The sequence below is a fragment of the Oncorhynchus keta genome, chromosome 14, assembly GCF_023373465.1.
Source record: "Oncorhynchus keta strain PuntledgeMale-10-30-2019 chromosome 14, Oket_V2, whole genome shotgun sequence".
Classification (NCBI taxonomy): Eukaryota; Metazoa; Chordata; class Actinopteri; order Salmoniformes; family Salmonidae; genus Oncorhynchus; species Oncorhynchus keta.
The window spans coordinates 12,379,082-12,400,690 of record NC_068434.1 but is presented as its reverse complement, the minus strand read 5'-3'; the positions used below and the strand labels follow the sequence as shown (position 1 = coordinate 12,400,690).

The 21,609-nt window shown below is 43.8% G+C and overlaps 1 protein-coding gene across 3 annotated transcripts in view; it reads left to right on the top strand.

Moving 5' to 3' along the window:
- Positions 1-21,609, top strand: part of LOC118392863 (glutamate receptor ionotropic, delta-2-like) — a 716,766-nt gene that overhangs the window by 685,676 nt on the left and 9,481 nt on the right. For all 3 annotated transcript variants that reach the window (XR_008063741.1, XR_008063742.1, XM_052461119.1), the window contains exon 15: positions 16,182-16,422. Coding sequence is in view for 1 of the 3 variants with exons in the window: in XM_052461119.1 (XP_052317079.1) it covers positions 16,182-16,422 (241 nt within the window). In the remaining 2 variants the exon portion in view is untranslated. The remainder of the gene's footprint in view (positions 1-16,181; positions 16,423-21,609) is intronic.

The following is a 21,609-nucleotide window of genomic DNA, read 5'->3' as shown; positions in this document are numbered from 1 at the left end:
CAAGACAGCCTTCCTGTTCTTTTTACTGGAGAGTGTGAGTCACCAGGCCACTGCACTGTGATGTGTATATATAATCTGCTGGACTGGTAAGGATGTGTGGTACCCAGACTGGTAAGGATGTGTGGTACCCAGACTGGTAAGGATGTGTGGTACCCAGACTGGTAAGGATGTGTGGTACCCAGACTGGTAAGGGTGTGTGGTACCCAGACTGGTAAGGGTGCGTGGTACCCAGACTGGTAAGGGTGTGTGGCACCCAGACTGGTAAGGGTGTGTGGTACCCAGACTGGTAAGGATGTTTGGTACCCAGACTGGTAAGAATGCGTATATATAATCTGCTGGACTGGTAAGGATGTTTGGTACCCAGACTGGTAAGGATGTGTGTTACCCAGACTGGTAAGGGTGTGTGGTACCCAGACTGGTAAGGATGTGTGGTACCCAGACTGGTAAGAATGTGTGTTACCCAGACTGGTAAGGATGTGTGTTACCCAGACTGGTAAGGATGTGTGGTACCCAGACTGGTAAGGATGTGTGGTACCCAGACTGGTAATGATGTGTGGTACCCAGACTGGTAATGACGTAGTGTAGACAGAGTGGTAATGACATAGTGTAGACAGAGTGGTAATGACAGTGTAGACAGAGTGGTAATGACAGTGTAGACAGAGTGGTAATGACATAGTGTAGACAGAGTGGTAATGACAGTGTAGACAGAGTAGTAATGACAGTGTAGACAGAGTGGTAATGACATAGTGTAGACAGAGCGGTAATGACAGTGTAGACAGAGTGGTAATGACATAGTGTAGACAGAGTGGTAATGACATAGTGTAGACAGAGTAAATGACATAGTGTAGACAGAGCGGTAATGACAGTGTAGACAGAGTGGTAATGACAGTGTAGACAGAGTGGTAATGACATAGTGTAGACAGAGTGGTAATGACAGTGTAGACAGAGTGGTAATGACATAGTGTAGACAGAGCGGTAATGACATAGTGTAGACAGAGTGGTAATGACAGTGTAGACAGAGTGGTAATGACAGTGTAGACAGAGTGGTAATGACATAGTGTAGACAGAGTGGTAATGCTTCTGTTTTCAGGGGTTAGATCAGAATGACTGATTTCAGGTGAGAACCCCTCAGAGCCTTGTTCTTTCTGGTGAACAGCACACACACACAAACACACACACACAGTCTTGTACAGCTAACCTTGTGGGGACACACAATTCAGTCTCATTCAAAATCCTATTTTCCATAAACCTAACCCTAAGTCTAACCTGTACTCTTACCTTAACCCTAAACCAAAAACCTCGTCTTAAAGTGACACCCCATCCCGGAACCGGGAGCGTAACCATCGACCGACACTAATTAGCATAACGCAAAGGACATAAATATTACTAGAAAATATTCCTATTCATGAAAATCAAAAGTGAAATATATTGAGACACAGCTTAGCCTTTTGTTAATCACCCTGTCATCTCAGATTTTCAAAATATGCTTTATGCTTTACAGCCAAAGCAAGACAAGTATTTGTGGAAGTTTATCGATAGCCTAGCATAGCATTATGTCCAGCTAGCAGCAGGTAACTTGGTCACGAAAATCAGAAAAGCAATCAAATTAAATCGTTCACCTTTGATGAGCTTCGGATGTTTTCACTCACGAGACTCACAGTTAGATAACCAATGTTCCTTTTTTCGAAAAATATTATTAGCTCCGTTTGTTCTTCACGTTTGGCTGTGAAATCGACCGGAAATTGCGGTCACGACAACGCCAAAAAATATTCCCAATTAGCTCCATAATATCGACAGAAACATGGCAAACGTTGTTTATAATCAATCCTCAAGGTGTTTTTCAAATATCTATTCGATAATATATCCACCGAGACGATTGGAAAAATGGCTACCTCTGTATTTTACACGAGAATCACTCAGAGCCATCAAGTGACCACTTGCACAATGTAGCCGCTTACGGGTATTCTTCAACATAAAGGCGTAAAACTACGTCACAATGCTGTAGACACCTTGGGGAATACGTAGAAAAAGTAATCTGGTTGATAGCCCATTCACTGCTCAATAGGGACGCATTGGAAGGCAGAGCTTTCAAAACATGAGGCACTTCCGGATTGGATTTTTCTCAGGCTTTCGCCTGCAATATCAGTTCTGTTATACTCACAGACAATATTTTTACAGTTTTGGAAACTTTAGAGTGTTTTCTATCCTAAGCCGTTAATTATATGCATATTCTAGCATCTGGTCCTGACAAAATATCCCGTTTACTATGGGAACGTTATTTTTCAAAAAATGAAAATACTGCCCCCTAGTCACAAGAGGTTATTAACCTTAACCCTAAGGTTAAGGGGCGGCAGGGTAGCCTAGTGGTTAGAGCATTGGACTAGCTCCTAACCTTAATCCTAACACTAACACTAATTCTAACCTTAACCCTAGCTCCTAACCCGTACTCTAATTCTAATTATGGCGATTAACAAAATACCGCCAGTTGGTCAAATGTTTGTTTACTAATATTGTGAATAGTTAAACACGTCCACACACACACACACACAGACACAGACACGCACACACAAACACACACACACACACACACACACACACACACACACACACACACACACACACACACACACACACACACACACACTCAGGGGCTGTAGGAGACACATGACAGCTGTAGATTCATATGCCTTCGTCTCTAATGTCTTTAGTGCTTACGCAGTACTGTGGAACGGTGCAGCAAGCCATGGCTCATAATGGCCTTTTTCATTGTTGTGGCGGCGACGACGGAGTCCTCCTTGGTGCTATCATTTGGCTTGTTTGTCACAGGATGAATAAACTGTTTACTCCAACCAGACTGTAGAGTTTTAAAGCACAGTCTGGCTCTATTAGTAAAGTGCTGTGTAGCAGGATACACTGAAGTAGAATCAGTGGTTAAGGAAAGTGTAAGGCCTCCACTCTAGTGGCACCTAGTTCAATGCAGGCATCAACCACATTCATTACATTGCCTAAAGAGTAGGGAATGCTTAGCCAGGAAACTCTTACTTTAATAGTCCTTCTGTAGCTCAGTTGGTAGAGCATGGCGCTTGTAATGCCAGGGTAGTGGGTTCGATTCCCGGGACCACCCATACGTAGAATGTATGCACACATGACTGTAAGTCGCTTTGGATAAAAGCGTCTGCTAAATGGCATATATTATTATTATATATTATTATTATATATTATTATTATATATTATTATTATATATTATTATTATATATTATTATTATATATTATTATTATTATATATTATTATTATATATTATTATTATATATTATTATATTATTATTATTATTATTATTATTATATTATTATTATTATATATTATTATATATTATTATTATATTATTATTATATATTATTATTATTATATATTATTATTATATATTATTATTATATATTATTATTATATTATTATTATATTATTATTATATATTATTATTATATATTATTATTATATATTATTATTATATATTATTATTATTATATATTATTATTATATATTATTATTATTATATATTATTATTATATATTATTATTATATATTATTATTATATATTATTATTATATATTATTATTATTATATATTATTATTATATATTATTATTATATATTATTATTATATATTATTATTATTATATATTATTATTATATATTATTATTATATATATATATAATTCTAGAAACGGTGTGGGTGGGACGCTCCCAAAGTGGATGTGTTATTGATCCCTAGTGATGGTATTCCGCCACCAGTGGCACAGTGACAGCTTTCTTCTTCGAACTTGAGGGCCCGCGTCCTGTGAGTTCCAACCATAGCCTCGGGGGTTGCTTTTCTGGCTTGTGGAAATGACTCCATTTTTAAGTGAGGCTCTACTGTGGCTACGGCTAAAAAGGGGTTGACACCTGACATCAAGTTAATTTACCATCATCTGGAACAGTGACAGAGCTGTCACTTATAGTCCAATGCATCAAGATGAGAAAATATCCCGCCCTGAAACTGACATTAAAGCTCATAAGTGGGACTTAATGACTGAGTGGTTGACGTTTCTGCTATCAGAGATTTTCCTCAGTAGTTTTCTTTTTTCCAGTACATGGCTCGCGCCACTGTCAAGACACATTTGCAAGTATAATTAAGATGACTTTTATGTTATGGGCTCCCAAGTGGCACAGCGGTCTAAGGCACTGCATCTCAGTGCTAGAGGCATCAGTACAGACACCGGTTCGATTCCAGGCTTGTATCATAAATACAGTCAATAAGAGACAAGGAAGACAGTCAGTAAGAGACAATAAATATATTTGACAGACAATAAAGACAGTCAACAAGACACAATTAATAGACAATAAAAACAGTCATTGAGAGACAGTCAACAAGACACAGTAAAGACAGTCATTGAGAGACAGGCAACGAGACACAATAAAGACAGTCAATGAGAGACAATAAAGACAGTGAATTATAGTAGAAAAAAAGTCAGTCCATGTGTGATCCATAATGATTCTGTTCACTATTGGCTACAGTATCAACTATACTGCCTGCTGGACCAACTAGTGATTGTCAATCAGAAGCCTTATTGCCACTGAGATAAAAGATTGTTTGGGTCTATTATTTTCGTGCCCGGTAACACCCTGGTGCCCTGTAACGCCCTGGTGCCCTGTAACACTCTGGTGCCCTGTAACACTCTGGTGCCCTGTAACACCCTGGTGCCCTGTAACACCCTGGTGCCCTGTAACACTCTGGTGCCCTGTAACATTCTGGTGCCCGGTAACACCCTGGTGCACAGTAACATTCTGGTGCCCTGTTACACCCTGGTGCCCTGTAACATTCTGGTGCCCTGTAACATTCTGGTGCCTTGTAACATTCTGGTGCCCTGTAACATTCTGGTGCCCTGTAACATTCTGGTGCCCTGTTACACCCTGGTGCCCTGTAACATTCTGGTGCCCTGTAACATTCTGGTGCCCTGTTACACCCTGGTGCCCTGTAACATTATGGTGCCCTGTAACATTCTGGTGCCCTGTAACATTCTGGTGCCTTGTAACATTCTGGTGCCCTGTAACATTCTGGTGCCCTGTAACACCCTGGTGCCCGGTAACACCCTGGTGCCCGGTAACACCCTGGTGCTCGGTAACACCCTGGTGCCTGGGAACATTCTGGTGCCTGGTAACATCGCCCCTTAGGGACATAGAACAAATTCCTGGTCTAGAGGATGTCTGGGGTGTGGAGTCCATGAGTATGTAATGAAGCAATTTGCCTGTGAATATGACACTAGACCCCGGATTTATAAATGTGTGTGTGTGTGTGTGTGTGTGTGTGTGTGTGTGTGTGTGTGTGTGTGTGTGTGTGTGTGTGTGTGTGTGTGTGTGTGTGTGTGTGTGTGTGTGTGTGTGTGTGTGTGTGTGTGCGTGCGTGCGTGCGTGCGTGCGTGCGTGTGTGTGTGCACGCTATTACGTGTACATGAACATGGACGTGAGTGCTACATGTGCGGGTACACATACAACATTGTGTGTGTGTGTGTGTGATGTGCTGTTGTGTTCAACTGAAATGTAGCATCTCTAAATGAGTCGTTTTGTCTGGCACTCAGACATTATTATTTGTTTGCATCAAACAGGATTTTTTTTTTAAAGATGATTCCTTTTTTTCCCCTTATTTTTTTCTTGTCCTCCCTTTAGTCTTATCAAGTAGGGTAGTTTGTCTGCCACTGTCAGAGCTATCTAATAACATGTGATTATTTCTGCTGCGGTCGGTTGCCACGGCAACAGCTCCAGCAGTCCTCACTAATGGCCATGCAGAGCCCTGGAGGCAGATATGCTGGCTAGTAAAGACATACAGACTGAACTGGCTGACTGGGGGAGCAACAAACACATTTACATCCCACCACCCCCTACAATAGACTGCATACAGTACATGCTGTGACATTAGATTATTTTCCTGGAACAGGTGATGTATGAGAGCTTTCTCCCTAATAACACAGAACTCCTTGGCAAGGCTTTGATGTCATGAAGTGTGTGTGTGTGTGTGTGTGTGTGTGTGTGTGTGTGTGTGTGTGTGTGTGTGTGTGTGTGTGTGTGTGTGTGTGTGTGTGTGTGTGTGTGTGTGTGTGTGTGTGTGTGTGTGTGTGTGTGTGTGTGTGTGTTGTCACCAGAGGGCATGAGTGAGAATGATTAGGCCATTACAATGGGTTATGGACCAGAGCTAGGTGACTGTTCAGAGTTATATACTGTATGGGTTATGGTCCAGAGCTAGGTGACTGTTCAGAGTTATATACTGTATGGGTTATGGACCAGAGCTAGGTAACTGTTCAGAGTTATATACTGTATGGGTTATGGACCAGAGCTAGGTGACTATTCAGAGTTATCTGTGGGTTATGGACCAGAGCTAGGTGACTGTTCAGAGTTATCTGTGGGTTATGGACCAGAGCTAGGTGACTGTTCAGAGTTATATACTGTATGGGTTATGGACCAGAGCTAGGTGACTATTCAGAGTTATCTGTGGGTTATGGACCAGAGCTAGGTGACTATTCAGAGTTATCTGTGGGTTATGGACCAGAGCTAGGTGACTGTTCAGAGTTATCTGTGGGTTATGGACCAGAGCTAGGTGACTGTTCAGAGTTATATACTGTATGGGTTATGGTCCAGAGCTAGGTGACTGTTCAGAGTTATATACTGTATGGGTTATGGACCAGAGCTAGGTAACTGTTCAGAGTTATATACTGTATGGGTTATGGACCAGAGCTAGGTAACTGTTCAGAGTTATATACTGTATGGGTTATGGACCAGAGCTAGGTGACTATTCAGAGTTATCTGTGGGTTATGGACCAGAGCTAGGTGACTGTTCAGAGTTATCTGTGGGTTATGGACCAGAGCTAGGTGACTGTTCAGAGTTATATACTGTATGGGTTATGGACCAGAGCTAGGTGACTATTCAGAGTTATCTGTGGGTTATGGACCAGAGCTAGGTGACTATTCAGAGTTATCTGTGGGTTATGGACCAGAGCTAGGTGACTGTTCAGAGTTATCTGTGGGTTATGGACCAGAGCTAGGTGACTGTTCAGAGTTATATACTGTATGGGTTATGGACCAGAGCTAGGTGACTATTCAGAGTTATATACTGTATGGGTTATGGACCAGAGCTAGGTGACTATTCAGAGTTATCTGTGGGTTATGGACCAGAGCTAGGTGACTATTCAGAGTTATCTGTGGGTTATGGACCAGAGCTAGGTGACTGTTCAGAGTTATCTGTGGGTTATGGACCAGAGCTAGGTGACTGTTCAGAGTTATATACTGTATGGGTTATGGACCAGAGCTAGGTGACTATTCAGAGTTATCTGTGGGTTATGGACCAGAGCTAGGTGACTATTCAGAGTTATCTGTGGGTTATGGACCAGAGCTAGGTGACTGTTCAGAGTTATCTGTGGGTTATGGACCAGAGCTAGGTGACTGTTCAGAGTTATATACTGTATGGGTTATGGACCAGAGCTAGGTGACTATTCAGAGTTATATACTGTATGGGTTATGGACCAGAGCTAGGTGACTATTCAGAGTTATCTGTGGGTTATGGACCAGAGCTAGGTGACTATTCAGAGTTATATACTGTATGGGTTATGGACCAGAGCTAGGTGACTGTTCAGAGTTATATACTGTATGGGTTATGGACCAGAGCTAGGTGACTATTCAGAGTTATATACTGTATGGGTTATGGACCAGAGCTAGGTGACTATTCAGAGTTATATACTGTATGGGTTATGGACCAGAGCTAGGTGACTATTCAGAGTTATATACTGTATGGGTTATGGACCAGAGCTAGGTAACTGTTCAGAGTTATATACTGTATGGGTTATGGACCAGAGCTAGGTGACTATTCAGAGTTATATACTGTATGGGTTATGGACCAGAGCTAGGTGACTGTTCAGAGTTATATACTGTATGGGTTATGGACCAGAGCTAGGTGACTGTTCAGAGTTATATACTGTATGGGTTATGGACCAGAGCTAGGTGACTGTTCAGAGTTATATACTGTATGGGTTATGGACCAGAGCTAGGTGACTATTCAGAGTTATATACTGTATGGGTTATGGACCAGAGCTAGGTGACTATTCAGAGTTATATACTGTATGGGTTATGGACCAGAGCTAGGTGACTATTCAGAGTTATATACTGTATGGGTTATGGACCAGAGCTAGGTGACTATTCAGAGTTATCTGTGGGTTATGGACCAGAGCTAGGTGACTATTCACGGTTATCTGTGGGTTATGGACCAGAGCTAGGTGACTATTCAGAGTTATCTGTGGGTTATGGACCAGAGCTAGGTGACTATTCACGGTTATCTGTGGGTTATGGACCAGAGCTAGGTGACTATTCACAGTTATCTGTGCCTTTAAAAAGTATATGTCGTTGAGCTGTTTTGTGTGGACCCCAGGAAGATTAGCTGCTGCTTTTGCAACAGCTAATGGGGATCCTAATAAAATAACAAAAAATATATGGCTCAGGTCATGGAGAACCTGAAAGAGGAAAACACCAACCTACTGCACTCACACATGCACACAAACACACACACAGTCCCTGACCCAGTCCCTGACCTGACCCAGTTCCTGGTCCAGACCCAGTTCCTGACCCACAGCATTGAGAGTGGCAATGCTTTAATTATTACAGTATGTACCGGCTCAGACAAGCCATCCTATCCTTGGAGGTGACATTTCTATAGCCCCAGTTGGAGCTCATCTGTTGGGTGATAACACCTGTCATCACTGCACAGGGCCCGGGGGACTGTAGGCCCTTCATCCCTCCATCATTCCATTCCTCTATCCTTCAATCTCTCCATCCCTCCATCCCCCCCATCCCTCCATTCCTGTCCCTCGATCCTTCAATCTCTCCACTCCTCCGTCCCTCCACTCCTCCGTCCCTCCACTCCTCCGTCCCTCCACCCCTCCGTCCCTCCACCTCTCCACCTCTCCATCCCTCAGTCCTTCCATTCCTCTGTCCCTCCATTCCTCTGTCCTTCCATTCCTCTGTCCCTCCATTCCTCTGTCCCTCCATTCCTCTGTCCCTCCATTCCTCTGTCCCTCCATCTTGCCATCCTTCCATCCCTCAATCATGGGTGGTTGTTAATAAACTCAAGGCTCATTGGTCTCAATGAGCAGAGACCCTTCAGTTATAATTCATTAAGAACACATGGTGTTCATTTGTTTGAGCAGCAGCTGTTCAGATTGTCAAGGTCATAAAGGTTGTCAGGCGCCCTTATATACCATTCACCATCAATGATCTTCTGTCCCACGGCTGCTGTTGCTAGCCTCTCGAGACAGACGGTGATCAATAGACACTATTGGCTATTAAAGTGAGAATACAAAATGGTGGATTTGTAAAGTCGGGCCTGTACCCAGGCTTTGTAATCTCTCTCCTTTTCCAAATGATTAGTTATCACAGGCCCAACAGCATCAAATGGATTTTTATTTCAGAAGAACTGAGGGAAGGGAAAAAGGCACATGGAGACAGTATAATTGGGGTGTGGAGGGGGAGGAGGAGGGGACTCCTCTTTTGTATTGCCTGTGTTGACTCATGGTAGCTCAAATGAAACACAAATTGTGTCAGAAGAAGAAAAAATACTGATTGTTTGGACGTCACTGTGCTGTGAGTAGACTAGACTGGCTTTGAATGCATAGAAGACTGAGCTCAGTCGTAGCTGTGAGTAGACTAGACTGGCTTTGAATGCATAGAAGACTGAGCTCAGTCGTAGCTGTGAGTAGACTAGACTGGCTTTGAATGCATAGAAGACTGAGCTCAGTCATAGCTGTGAGTAGACTAGACTGGCTTTGAATGCATAGAAGACTGAGCTCAGTCATAGCTGTGAGTAGACTAGACTGGCTTTGAATGCATAGAAGACTGAGCTCAGTCGTAGCTGTGAGTAGACTAGACTGGCTTTGAATGCATAGAAGACTGAGCTCAGTCATAGCTGTGAGTAGACTAGACTGGCTTTGAATGCATAGAAGACTGAGCTCAGTCGTAGCTGTGAGTAGACTAGACTGGCTTTGAATGCATAGAAGACTGAGCTCAGTCATAGCTGTGAGTAGACTAGACTGGCTTTGAATGCATAGAAGACTGAGCTCAGTCGTAGCTGTGAGTAGACTAGACTGGCTTTGAATGCATAGAAGACTGAGCTCAGTCATAGCTGTGAGTAGACTAGACTGGCTTTGAATGCATAGAAGACTGAGCTCAGTCGTAGCTGTGAGTAGACTAGACTGGCTTTGAATGCATAGAAGACTGAGCTCAGTCGTAGCTGTGAGTAGACTAGACTGGCTTTGAATGCATAGAAGACTGAGCTCAGTCGTAGCTGTGAGTAGACTAGACTGGCTTTGAATGCATAGAAGACTGAGCTCAGTCATAGCTGTGAGTAGACTAGACTGGCTTTGAATGCATAGAAGACTGAGCTCAGTCGTAGCTGTGAGTAGACTAGACTGGCTTTGAATGCATAGAAGACTGAGCTCAGTCATAGCTGTGAGTAGACTAGACTGGCTTTGAATGCATAGAAGACTGAGCTCAGTCGTAGCTGTGAGTAGACTAGACTGGCTTTGAATGCATAGAAGACTGAGCTCAGTCGTAGCTGTGAGTAGACTAGACTGGCTTTGAATGCATAGAAGACTGAGCTCAGTCGTAGCTGTGAGTAGACTAGACTGGCTTTGAATGCATAGAAGACTGAGCTCAGTCGTAGCTGTGAGTAGACTAGACTGGCTTTGAATGCATAGAAGACTGAGCTCAGTCATAGCTGTGAGTAGACTAGACTGGCTTTGAATGCATAGAAGACTGAGCTCAGTCGTAGCTGTGAGTAGACTAGACTGGCTTTGAATGCATAGAAGACTGAGCTCAGTCGTAGCTGTGAGTAGACTAGACTGGCTTTGAATGCATAGAAGACTGAGCTCAGTCGTAGCTGTGAGTAGACTAGACTGGCTTTGAATGCATAGAAGACTGAGCTCAGTCGTAGCTGTGAGTAGACTAGACTGGCTTTGAATGCATAGAAGACTGAGCTCAGTCGTAGCTGTGATTAGATAAACGATATGTAATGTGAAAGGGACCATGTCTTACTCCGTGTTTGCTACATGAGTAACTTGATGTGATATCTGTTCTTGATCAAAATATTGCAATACAAGGAGCAACATTTCCACAGCAATAAAACATGCTGAATTTTTTGGGGACAAAATGATCATATTACTCACGACACTTGCAGCGGAATTAGTCTCCAAATCTCTCTTTCCAATATCCATGAATAGGCAGGAATAATATAAGCTTATCCTATTGCTGTAAAGTATCACTAGCTCTGGTCCAGGGCATTAGTGCACAACATATCCATTGGAGGAACGTGCACTTAACGCCCTGGACCAGAGCTATAAAACCACAGCTGTGTTAGTGATAAACGACTATACTTTCAGGACAGCTGTGTTAGTGATAAACGACTATGCTGTCAGGGCAGCTGTGTTAGTGATAAACGACTATGCTTTCAGGGCAGCTGTGTTAGTGATAAACGACTATGCTTTCAGGGCAGCTGTGTTAGTGATAAACGACTATGCTTTCAGGGCAGCTGTGTTAGTGATAAACGACTATGCTTTCAGGGCAGCTGTGTTAGTGATAAACGACTATGCTTTCAGGGCAGCTGTGTTAGTGATAAACGACTATGCTTTCAGGGCAGCTGTGTTAGTGATAAACGACTATGCTTTCAGGGCAGCTGTGTTAGTGATAAACGACTATGCTTTCAGGACAGCTGTGTTAGTGATAAACGACTATGCTTTCAGGACAGCTGTGTTAGTGATAAACGACTATGCTTTCAGGACAGCTGTGTTAGTGATAAACGACTATGCTTTCAGGACAGCTGTGTTAGTGATAAACGACTATGCTTTCAGGACAGCTGTGTTAGTGATAAACGACTATGCTTTCAGGGCAGCTGTGTTAGTGATAAACGACTATGCTTTCAGGGCAGCTGTGTTAGTGATAAACGACTATGCTTTCAGGACAGCTGTGTTAGTAGTAAAACGACTATGCTTTCAGGGCAGCTGTGTTAGTGATAAACGACTATGCTTTCAGGACAGCTGTGTTAGTGATAAACGACTATACTTTCAGGGCAGCTGTGTTAGTGATAAACGACTATGCTTTCAGGACAGCTGTGTTAGTGATAAACGACTATGCTTTCAGGACAGCTGTGTTAGTAGTAAACGACTATGCTTTCAGGGCAGCTGTGTTAGTGATAAACGACTATGCTTTCAGGGCAGCTGTGTTAGTGATAAACGACTATGCTTTCAGGGCAGCTGTGTTAGTGATAAACGACTATGCTTTCAGGGCAGCTGTGTTAGTGATAAACGACTATGCTTTCAGGGCAGCTGTGTTAGTGATAAACGACTATGCTTTCAGGGCAGCTGTGTTAGTGATAAACGACTATGCTTTCAGGGCAGCTGTGTTAGTGATAAACGACTATGCTTTCAGGGCAGCTGTGTGACATTGATAAACAACTATTCTTTTGGTGATGAGTTTTGGCCACAATCTCAAGTCTTTTATTTACTCCAAAGTATAGTCACTTTTTCAGTAGTTTTTTTATTAGCTATAAAAATGTATTCCTTGTGTGTGTGTGTGTGTGTGTGTGTGTGTGTGTGTGTGTGTGTGTGTGTGTGTGTGTGTGTGTGTGTGTGTGTGTGTGTGTGTGTGTGTGTGTGTGTGTGTGTGTGTGTGTGTGTGTGTGTGTGTGTGTGTGTGTGTGTGTGTGTGTGTGTGTGTGTGTGTGTGTCTGCGTCTGTGTCTGTGTGTCTGTGTGTCTGTGTGTGTGTCTGTGTGTGTGTCTGTGTCTGTGTCTGTGTCTGTGTCTGTGTGTCTGTGTCTGTGTCTGTGTCTGTGTCTGTGTCTGTGTGTCTGTGTGTCTGTGTGTCTGTGTGTCTGTGTGTGTGTGTGTGTGTGTGTGTGTGTGCGTGCGTGCGTGCGTGCGTGCGTGCGTGCGTGTGTGTGTGTGTGTGTGTGTGTGTCGGTGGATTGGAGGTTGGGGTAAAAATCTAAACTGTAAGGTAAATATAAAAGACAAAGTTTTCTGAAATGTTGACAAACAAACGCCTTGAAAAATCTCAACACTTGGATGACTTCCTGCATGTTGATAGCTGAGGTATCTCCCTCATTCCATTACATCAGATTGAGTGCAATAACTCCTTTCGTTGTATCCTTTTCGGGCTTGTCTTTGTTGGAGGCACAACAACTACAGTATCAATCATCGAGCTCAAATCTCCATCGAGCCTGACTCTGATGAGTCATCATCACATTTCTTCCAACGTTGTCTCTGTTTCTGATTCGTTGTTTCACGCACATGATTTCCTATTTTTGATTCCATCTGAGCCAACTTTGAGTGATCTGTTATACGTGGTTTATCTGAATTAGATACCTTAGTCTCCCAACAGTGATCCCGGATCAGACTTTACTCTCCCAACAGTGATCCCAGATCAGAGCTTACATTTCTTCTATACGCAACTCTCTCTCTCAAAGGCTTTATTCAGTCCTTGTAGCCCATCTGGCCAGCTGTCCATGTGTGCCATCTCTTCTAGTTCTAAGAGAGGATCAAATAATGTCTATAATAGAAAATTACACTACCGTTCAAAAGTTTGGGGTCACTTCGAAATGTCCTTGTTTTTTAATTGTTTTTAAAAAAATATATTTATTTTTTTATTTTTTTTACCTTTATTTAACTAGGCAAGTCAGTTAAGAACAAATTCTTATTTTCAATGACGGCCTAGGAACAGTGGGTTAACTGCCTGTTCAGGGGCAGAACGACAGATTTGTACCTTGTCAGCTTGGGGATTTGAACTTGCAACCTTCCGGTCACTAGTCCAACGCTCTAACCACTAGGATACCCTTTGAAGGAAAAGCACATTTGTTGTCTATTAAAATAACATCAAATTGATCAGGAATACACTGTAGACATTGTTAATGTGGTAAATAACTATTGTAATCCTTTTGCAATTATGTTAGCACAAGTTTCAGAAGAAAGGTCCTTGTTTCTGGCCATTTTGAGCCTGTAATCGAACCTACAAATGCTGATGCTCCAGATACTCAGCTATTCTAAAGAAGGCCTGTTTTATTGCTTCTTTAAATCAGAACAACAGTTTTCAGCTGTGCTAACATAATTGCAAAAGGATTTTCTAATGATCAATTAACCTTTTAAAATGATAAACTTGGATTAGCTAACACAATGTGTCATTGGAACACAGTAGTGATGGTTGCAGATAATGGGCTTCTGTACGGCTATGTAGATATTCCATAAAAATACAGCTGTTTCCCACTACAATAGTAATTTACAACATTAACAATGTCTACACTGTATTTCTGTATCCATTTGATGTTTTTACCTTTATTTAAGTAGGCAAGTCAGTTAAGAACACATTTTTACTTTCAATGATGGCCTAGGAACAGTGGGTTAACTGGCCTAGGAACAGTGGGTTAACTGGCCTAGGAACAGTGGGTTAACTGGCCTAGGAACAGTGGGTTAACTGGCTTGTTCAGGGGCAGAACGACAGATTTTTACCTTGTCAGTTCAGGGATTTGATCTTGCAAACCTTCTGGTTAAAAGTCCAACGCTCTAACAACTAGGCTACCTGCCGCCCCTATTATTTTAACTTACAAAAAAATGTGCTTTTCTTTTAAAAACAAGGACATTTCTAAGTGACCACAAACTTTTGAACGGTAGTGTATATGTTATTGAAATAAAATGTGCTCCTCTGTGACATTATTCATTTGCCAATTATGTAAACTACCGTTTCAATACATTTGCATTTTAGATAGATGGGGAGCATTTTTACATGCTGTACTTAGTAGGGACACAGTCAAAGATAAGCATTGTCATTCAAGTCACTTGTGTGCCTGTGTGTGTGGGTACGTGTGTGTGTGTGCATGTGTGTTTGCAGTTAATTTTGTTTCCTTCAATACCTCAAATCAAACCTCTGAAATACAACACCGTAAACCAGGGTTGTCAAACTCATTCCACAGAGAGCCGAGTGTTTGCATGTTTTTGATTTTGTTTTTGTCCTTTCAATTAAGCCCTAGACAACCAGGTGAGGGGATTATCCTTACTAATGAGTGACCTTAATTCATCCATCAGGTACAAGGGAGGAGTAAAAACACGTGATAGATGAGTTTAACACGTGATGTAAGAGACAGAGTCCACCAGTTAACCTTTACTATTTAATGTGATAAATCATTTCCTTTATCTGGAAAGCATAATATAATTACAGCAAAGTACTTACACTCTGCTACAAAACCTGTTCATATTTCTTAGAATTACTTTGACAGGCTAATACAACTGTCACTCTGTGGCACCGTTATCTGGCCAATATCGCCCTCTAGTGTTGGAGGACCATTCACACAACTGCAGAGAATCAGGGTTGGATCTCAATTGTATTTTTTTGATTCCTCATGTCCTCTCCTCGCATTGTTTTTTTCCCCCTCTGACCTCTTCTAATGCGTTTAGAGAAGGATGCAAGGATTCAAGGAAACGTCATTAAGATTCAACCGTCAGATCATCATGGAATGTGAAGGACACGAATCATGCTCAGTGGATTCCTTTGAATAGAAACAACCATCTTTTAGTTTAGCCGTATATATACAGTGCCTAGTGAAATGTCCATCAATGACTCCCGACTAAATTTACTGAGCTTGAGCAATTTTGACAAAAACATTGGATATATGTTGCTCTAAGAGTTGGTAGAAGCTTCTTCAAAACGACTCACAGATGTAATGGCTGCCAAATGTGCTTCCACCAAGATTGAACTCTGGGGTTTGAAGATATATGCAATCGAGACATCATCTTTTAAAATCTTTTTTATTCATGTTTTATTAACTTGGAACATTTTCTATAATTTAACTTTCACTTTGAAAATGTTGAGTAAGTTGTGGAGATTTATTTATTATTTCCTTTTGAGATTTATCACAGTGCAGACTTTCACTAGCGGCTGTATATGGCTCTGAGTCTAAGCTACTTCCTGAACTCCAACCTGAACTCCAACCTGAAGAAAATGTGATGCGGTCCACTCTGAATGTGATTTCCTGTTCCTGTATACACCTACAGACAAAACCAAAGATCTGTCCTCAATTAGTGTGTGTGCGCGTGTGTGTGTTCGTCCGTGTGTGGGTGTATGTCAGGATCCTGGAGCTGCAGCAGAACGGGGACATGGACATCCTGAAGCTGAAGTGGTGGCCCCGGGACAGCCCATGTGACCTGTACTCAGCGGTACACACCAAACACCGCGGCAGCGCCCTGGACATCCACAGCTTCGCTGGCGTGTTCTGCGTGCTAGCGGCCGGAGTGGTGCTCTCCTGTGTCATTGCCATGGTGGAGACCTGGTGGACTAGGAGGAAGGGCTCACGAGTCCCCTCCAAGGAGGTGAGGAGCTGGGGGAGGCCGGGTGGTTGTGTTGTGTGGGCTCAGTCTGGAGGTCTGGGTAACACTTGACTTGAACCCTCTGTTTTACGGCTGTGGCTGTATGTCGTGTCTACTGTACATGGTGTCAGCGTCATGATGTCACAGATGTTTGTACATAGTCAGGAGAGCTGTCGTTTACCTTTTTAAACTGTCAGTCAAGTGGTCTGTCCCTTGCTGTGGTGTCCAAGTTATCCACGGCCGGCTGATTGGACGGCTAATAAACAAATGTCTCATTTGGTGTTTGATTAAAATGTCATACAAAGTGAAACTCTGGCACACTCCAGTGTTTTTTCCCTCTTTGCCACTGGAACTACATAAGGTGTGAGAACAAACCACTTCAATTTAACTGACATCTGTTGCTGGGACTGCACATGACATAGGACACGTCCCAAATGACACCCTATTTTCTATATAGTGCACTACTTATGACCAGGGCACATACGATGTCCTGGTCAAAATTAGTGCACTATATAGGGAATAGGGTGTCATTTGGGCCGCAAACAAACTGTAGTATATGATGTGAGTGGGTTTGGGTGAAGTGTCACCGGTTTCAAGTGTATTTGTAAAATGAATAGGAAGCTCTACTGAAATAGAAGGACTAGAATAGGTCAGGGCTAACAAACAGGCACGTTTTTTTTTCCCTCAAGGCCCTCAAATAATGATCATTCTGCTCAGAAATCCCGATTTCGACAGATCCACTGGGCTAAAGACGGACCAGCCCATATGACGTTGGCCTGAACTGCCTTTAGGACAGAGAAATCAATGCAGACTCTCAGAAAACATCTGATGTACAAGCTACACCATAGAGTCAGATACGAAGGCCTATCAGCTTTAAACAGTACTTTACCCAATGTTAATGGCCTCTATTCAATTCAGATGTCCTTGAACATTTGACTGCTCACACAGGGTACAGCGATACATAGCACATCCATCTCTCTCTCTCGTGCGCGCTCTCTCTCTCTCTCTCTCTCTCTCTGTCATATATCTTATTCCAATTGTGCCCCTAATGAGCAGGTAGGCATAGCCAAGGTGTTTTAATCACTTCTAGACCCGAGCAAAGTGGTTCTGGAAATGAATAGCCCAGCGTTTGGATGACTGTGAAATCCTACACAGCAAAGCGGATATGAAATGTACTAACGAGCTAAGTGTAATGCAATTATGGAAAATAAATATTATCAATGCCCAGTTTAGTGTTAATTAGTCATGTATTAGTTACAATCACAAATGAAATCATGCCATGGAGTGGCACTGAATTAGGATAATGTTATAGCAAATGCATTTAGTAAATATAGCTGCGAGCGGCAATGAACAGGGCTCACGGATTGACAGAAAGGACACCAGATCAGTTGGATAACGAAGCAAGCCCTCTATAATGTAGGAACTATCTTTCTTTATGTGCAATCAGTGAAAGCATTACCATGTTGATTTAAATCTCACTTGGTGCCATCCACATTAGCATAACAAAATACTTCGATACACTCTCACAGCTGTAACACGCAGACTGTGAAAGCGGCACTTTTCACTACGTTCAGACCACATCATAGGGCAACAATAGATGATTATACAGATATACTAATCACAATATTTCACATTGTTCGTCTGCATAATTTAAATCTAACGTTAATTTGCATGAGAAAAAGTCCACTTGGTCAATAGTTATTGCTCTAGTATCCTATGGGGCCACTGGTGCCAATGACATCTATAGTGTCACCAACTGGTCTGGTGAAGTCATCGAAGGTTGAAGTGACTTTATATTCACACAGCTTCTAAGGACATACTGTATACATAAGCTTCACATACCACGTGTAGTTTCGCTATGTCCGTCGGTTCAGTTCTGGTAGCCAGTTGTTGTTTGGTCCTGGTGAAATCCTCTAACCCACAGCTTCCTGTCTAACCCACAGCTTCCTGTCTAACCCACAGGCCCTGTCTAACCCACAGCTTCCTGTCTAACCCACAGCCTCCTGTCTAACCCACAGCTTCCTGTCTAACCCACAGCTTCCTGTCTAACCCACAGCTTCCTGTCTAACCCACAGCCCCCTGTCTAACCCACAGCTTCCTGTCTAACCCACAGCCTCCTGTCTAACCCACAGCTTCCTGTCTAACCCACAGCCCACTGTCTAACCCACAGCCCCCTGTCTAACCCACAGCCTCCTGTCTAACCCACAGCCCCCTGTCTAACCCACAGCCTCCTGTCTAACCCACAGCCCCCTGTCTAACCCACAGCCTCCTGTCTAACCCACAGCCTCCTGTCTAACCCACAGCCCCCTGTCTAACCCACAGCCCCCTGTCTAACCCACAGCCTCCTGTCTAACCCACAGCCTCCTGTCTAACCCACAGCCCCCTGTCTAACCCACAGCCTCCTGTCTAACCCACAGCCTCCTGTCTAACCCACAGCCCCCTGTCTAACCCACAGCCCCCTGTCTAACCCACAGCCTCCTGTCTAACCCACAGCCTCCTGTCTAACCCACAGCCTCCTGTCTAACCCACAGCCCCCTGTCTAACCCACAGCCTCCTGTCTAACCCACAGCCTCCTGTCTAACCCACAGCCTCCTGTCTAACCCACAGCCTCCTGTCTAACCCACAGCCTCCTGTCTAACCCACAGCCTCCTGTCTAACCCACAGCCCCCTGTCTAACCCACAGCCTCCTGTCTAACCCACAGCCTCCTGTCTAACCCACAGCCCCCTGTCTAACCCACAGCCCCCTGTCTAACCCACAGCCTCCTGTCTAACCCACAGCCTCCTGTCTAACCCACAGCCCCCTGTCTAACCCACAGCTTCCTGTCTAACCCACAGCCTCCTGTCTAACCCACAGCCTCCTGTCTAACCCACAGCCCCCTGTCTAACCCACAGCCTCCTGTCAACCCACAGCCTCCTGTCTAACCCACAGCCCCTGTCTAACCCACAGCCCCCTGTCTAACCCACAGCCTCCTGTCTAACCCACAGCCCCCTGTCTAACCCACAGCCTCCTGTCTAACCCACAGCCCCCTGTCTAACCCACAGCCTCCTGTCTAACCCACAGCCCCCTGTCTAACCCACAGCCCACTGTCTAACCCACAGCCCCCTGTCTAACCCACAGCCTCCTGTCTAAACCACAGCCCCCTGTCTAACCCACAGCCTCCTGTCTAACCCACAGCCCCCTGTCTAACCCACAGCCTCCTGTCTAACCCACAGCCTCCTGTCTAACCCACAGCCCCCTGTCTAACCCACAGCCCCCTGTCTAACCCACAGCCCCCTGTCTAACCCACAGCCCCCTGTCTAACCCACAGCCTCCTGTCTAACCCACAGCCCCCTGTCTAACCCACAGCCCCCTGTCTAACCCACAGCCTCCTGTCTAACCCACAGCCTCCTGTCTAACCCACAGCCTCCTGTCTAACCCACAGCCTCCTGTCTAACCCACAGCCTCCTGTCTAACCCACAGCCTCCTGTCTAACCCACAGCCCCCTGTCTAACCCACAGCCCCCTGGCTAACCCACAGCCCCCTGGCTAACCCACAGCCCCCTGAAGCCCCCTGTGAGCTCCCGAGACTAGAAGCAGTCTAGTTTAGGCGTTAACTAGCGTCGTCAATTAGCATTTCGCTAGCTAAATTGAGTTGTTTTACAAGAAAATGAGACGACTTAAACCCTGCAGCATGCTAGCAAGCCCTCCTCTGTGACTATGTTAATGAGGTATGTTAGATTTGTCTTTTCATTTTAAGTTAAAAGTCATTGAAGTTGACTTGTTACTACTGGTTTCAGATCCGAGGTGAGCGAAACTGTCCGCTACGTTGTGTGTTTTGGTAAGGACTCACGGAATGACGTCACGCACCCAAGAAGCCTCAACCAATCACCCGATGAATATTAATGGGCGTGTCCCCTGTGAAACCCTAATAAAGGAAAGTCATTCTGAGAGTGGGGATCAGTTTACTACTAAGATAATAGTTTTACTCCACTGAAATATCGATTTTTAATTTCCCATGTTGAGAGTAATTTATGAAATCCATTACGTTGCAGCAGTGGGCTACTGGTCAGAATTGACCCGAATAGGTTAGTTAATGTTATCTGATTAAAGCAATTTGACAAGTATGAAAAGGTATTAGTTGTGGGTTAGCCATGCAGAGATCCCTCTCAACCCCCCTATTAAGCCACAACCAACCATACACCACCCCCTTCCACCTCCTCTCCTCTCCTCTCCTCTCCTCTCCTGTCCTCTCCCTTCTCCTCCACACTCCTTCCCTCCCCATCTCAGCTGGTGTCTGTGTGTTGTGTTCTGACTGGGACCCGACATCAGAGCCTTGCCCCAGGAAGCAGTGTGCTCAACAGAATGCGCTTTTCATCTCTTCAGCTTGACAATAAGGAAGGCTTTTGATCAGGGCAGCTCTGTTCCCCATCATAGCACCCGTCCCAGCCCTCTACCCTCTACTTACGACCCCATGCAGTCACAACAGCTTTGTGTCAGATTGACCAGTGAGCCTATCTGCCTGTGGTCCTGGACAAAGAAGCCCAGCGTGCACCCTGCCATCTTTATTAACTTTCAATACAGCGACCCTGATTGACTGGTATGTCTGTGACTGGGGTTCAAGGTCTTTGCAATGGAGAACATTGAGAATTCAATGTGATTATCCAATCACTTCATTTAGCACTCAAATAGTCCTATCAGAATTGACACTGTAAAAAAAAATATTTATATATATATTTGCATGCCTGATTTTAAAGAATCAATTGAGTTTAAAGCTGGAAGTTCGTTGTGATCTGTTGCGAGCCCTCAGTCTCTTTTGAATATTGAACTGATTTGGCATATAATTCACATAGAACTGCTGCATTAAACGTCTTGAAATATACCATCAATGGAATCCAAGGGTTCTAGCAGTGGCCTACTGCTGCCCTGGTCAACGTAGTAGTGACCTCTACACTTCACCCTGCCTGTGGCCCATGTTGATGCTGGTGACCGTTGTTACGGACCGTGGTTACAGTCGGCGGGGTGTTGGTGGTGAGGTCACATCCTGCTGGGCCCAGTGCAGTGTGTCAAAGTGACCCAGTGTGTCTGTAGGGAGGAGGATATGTCTAGGAGCCATCGGTGTCCTCAATATACTACTACCTTTTCCTTATTAGGATTGGTTGTTCCCTCCCCTCCTTAATATAGTTTGTGTCCTCAATGGCACTCTATTTCAAT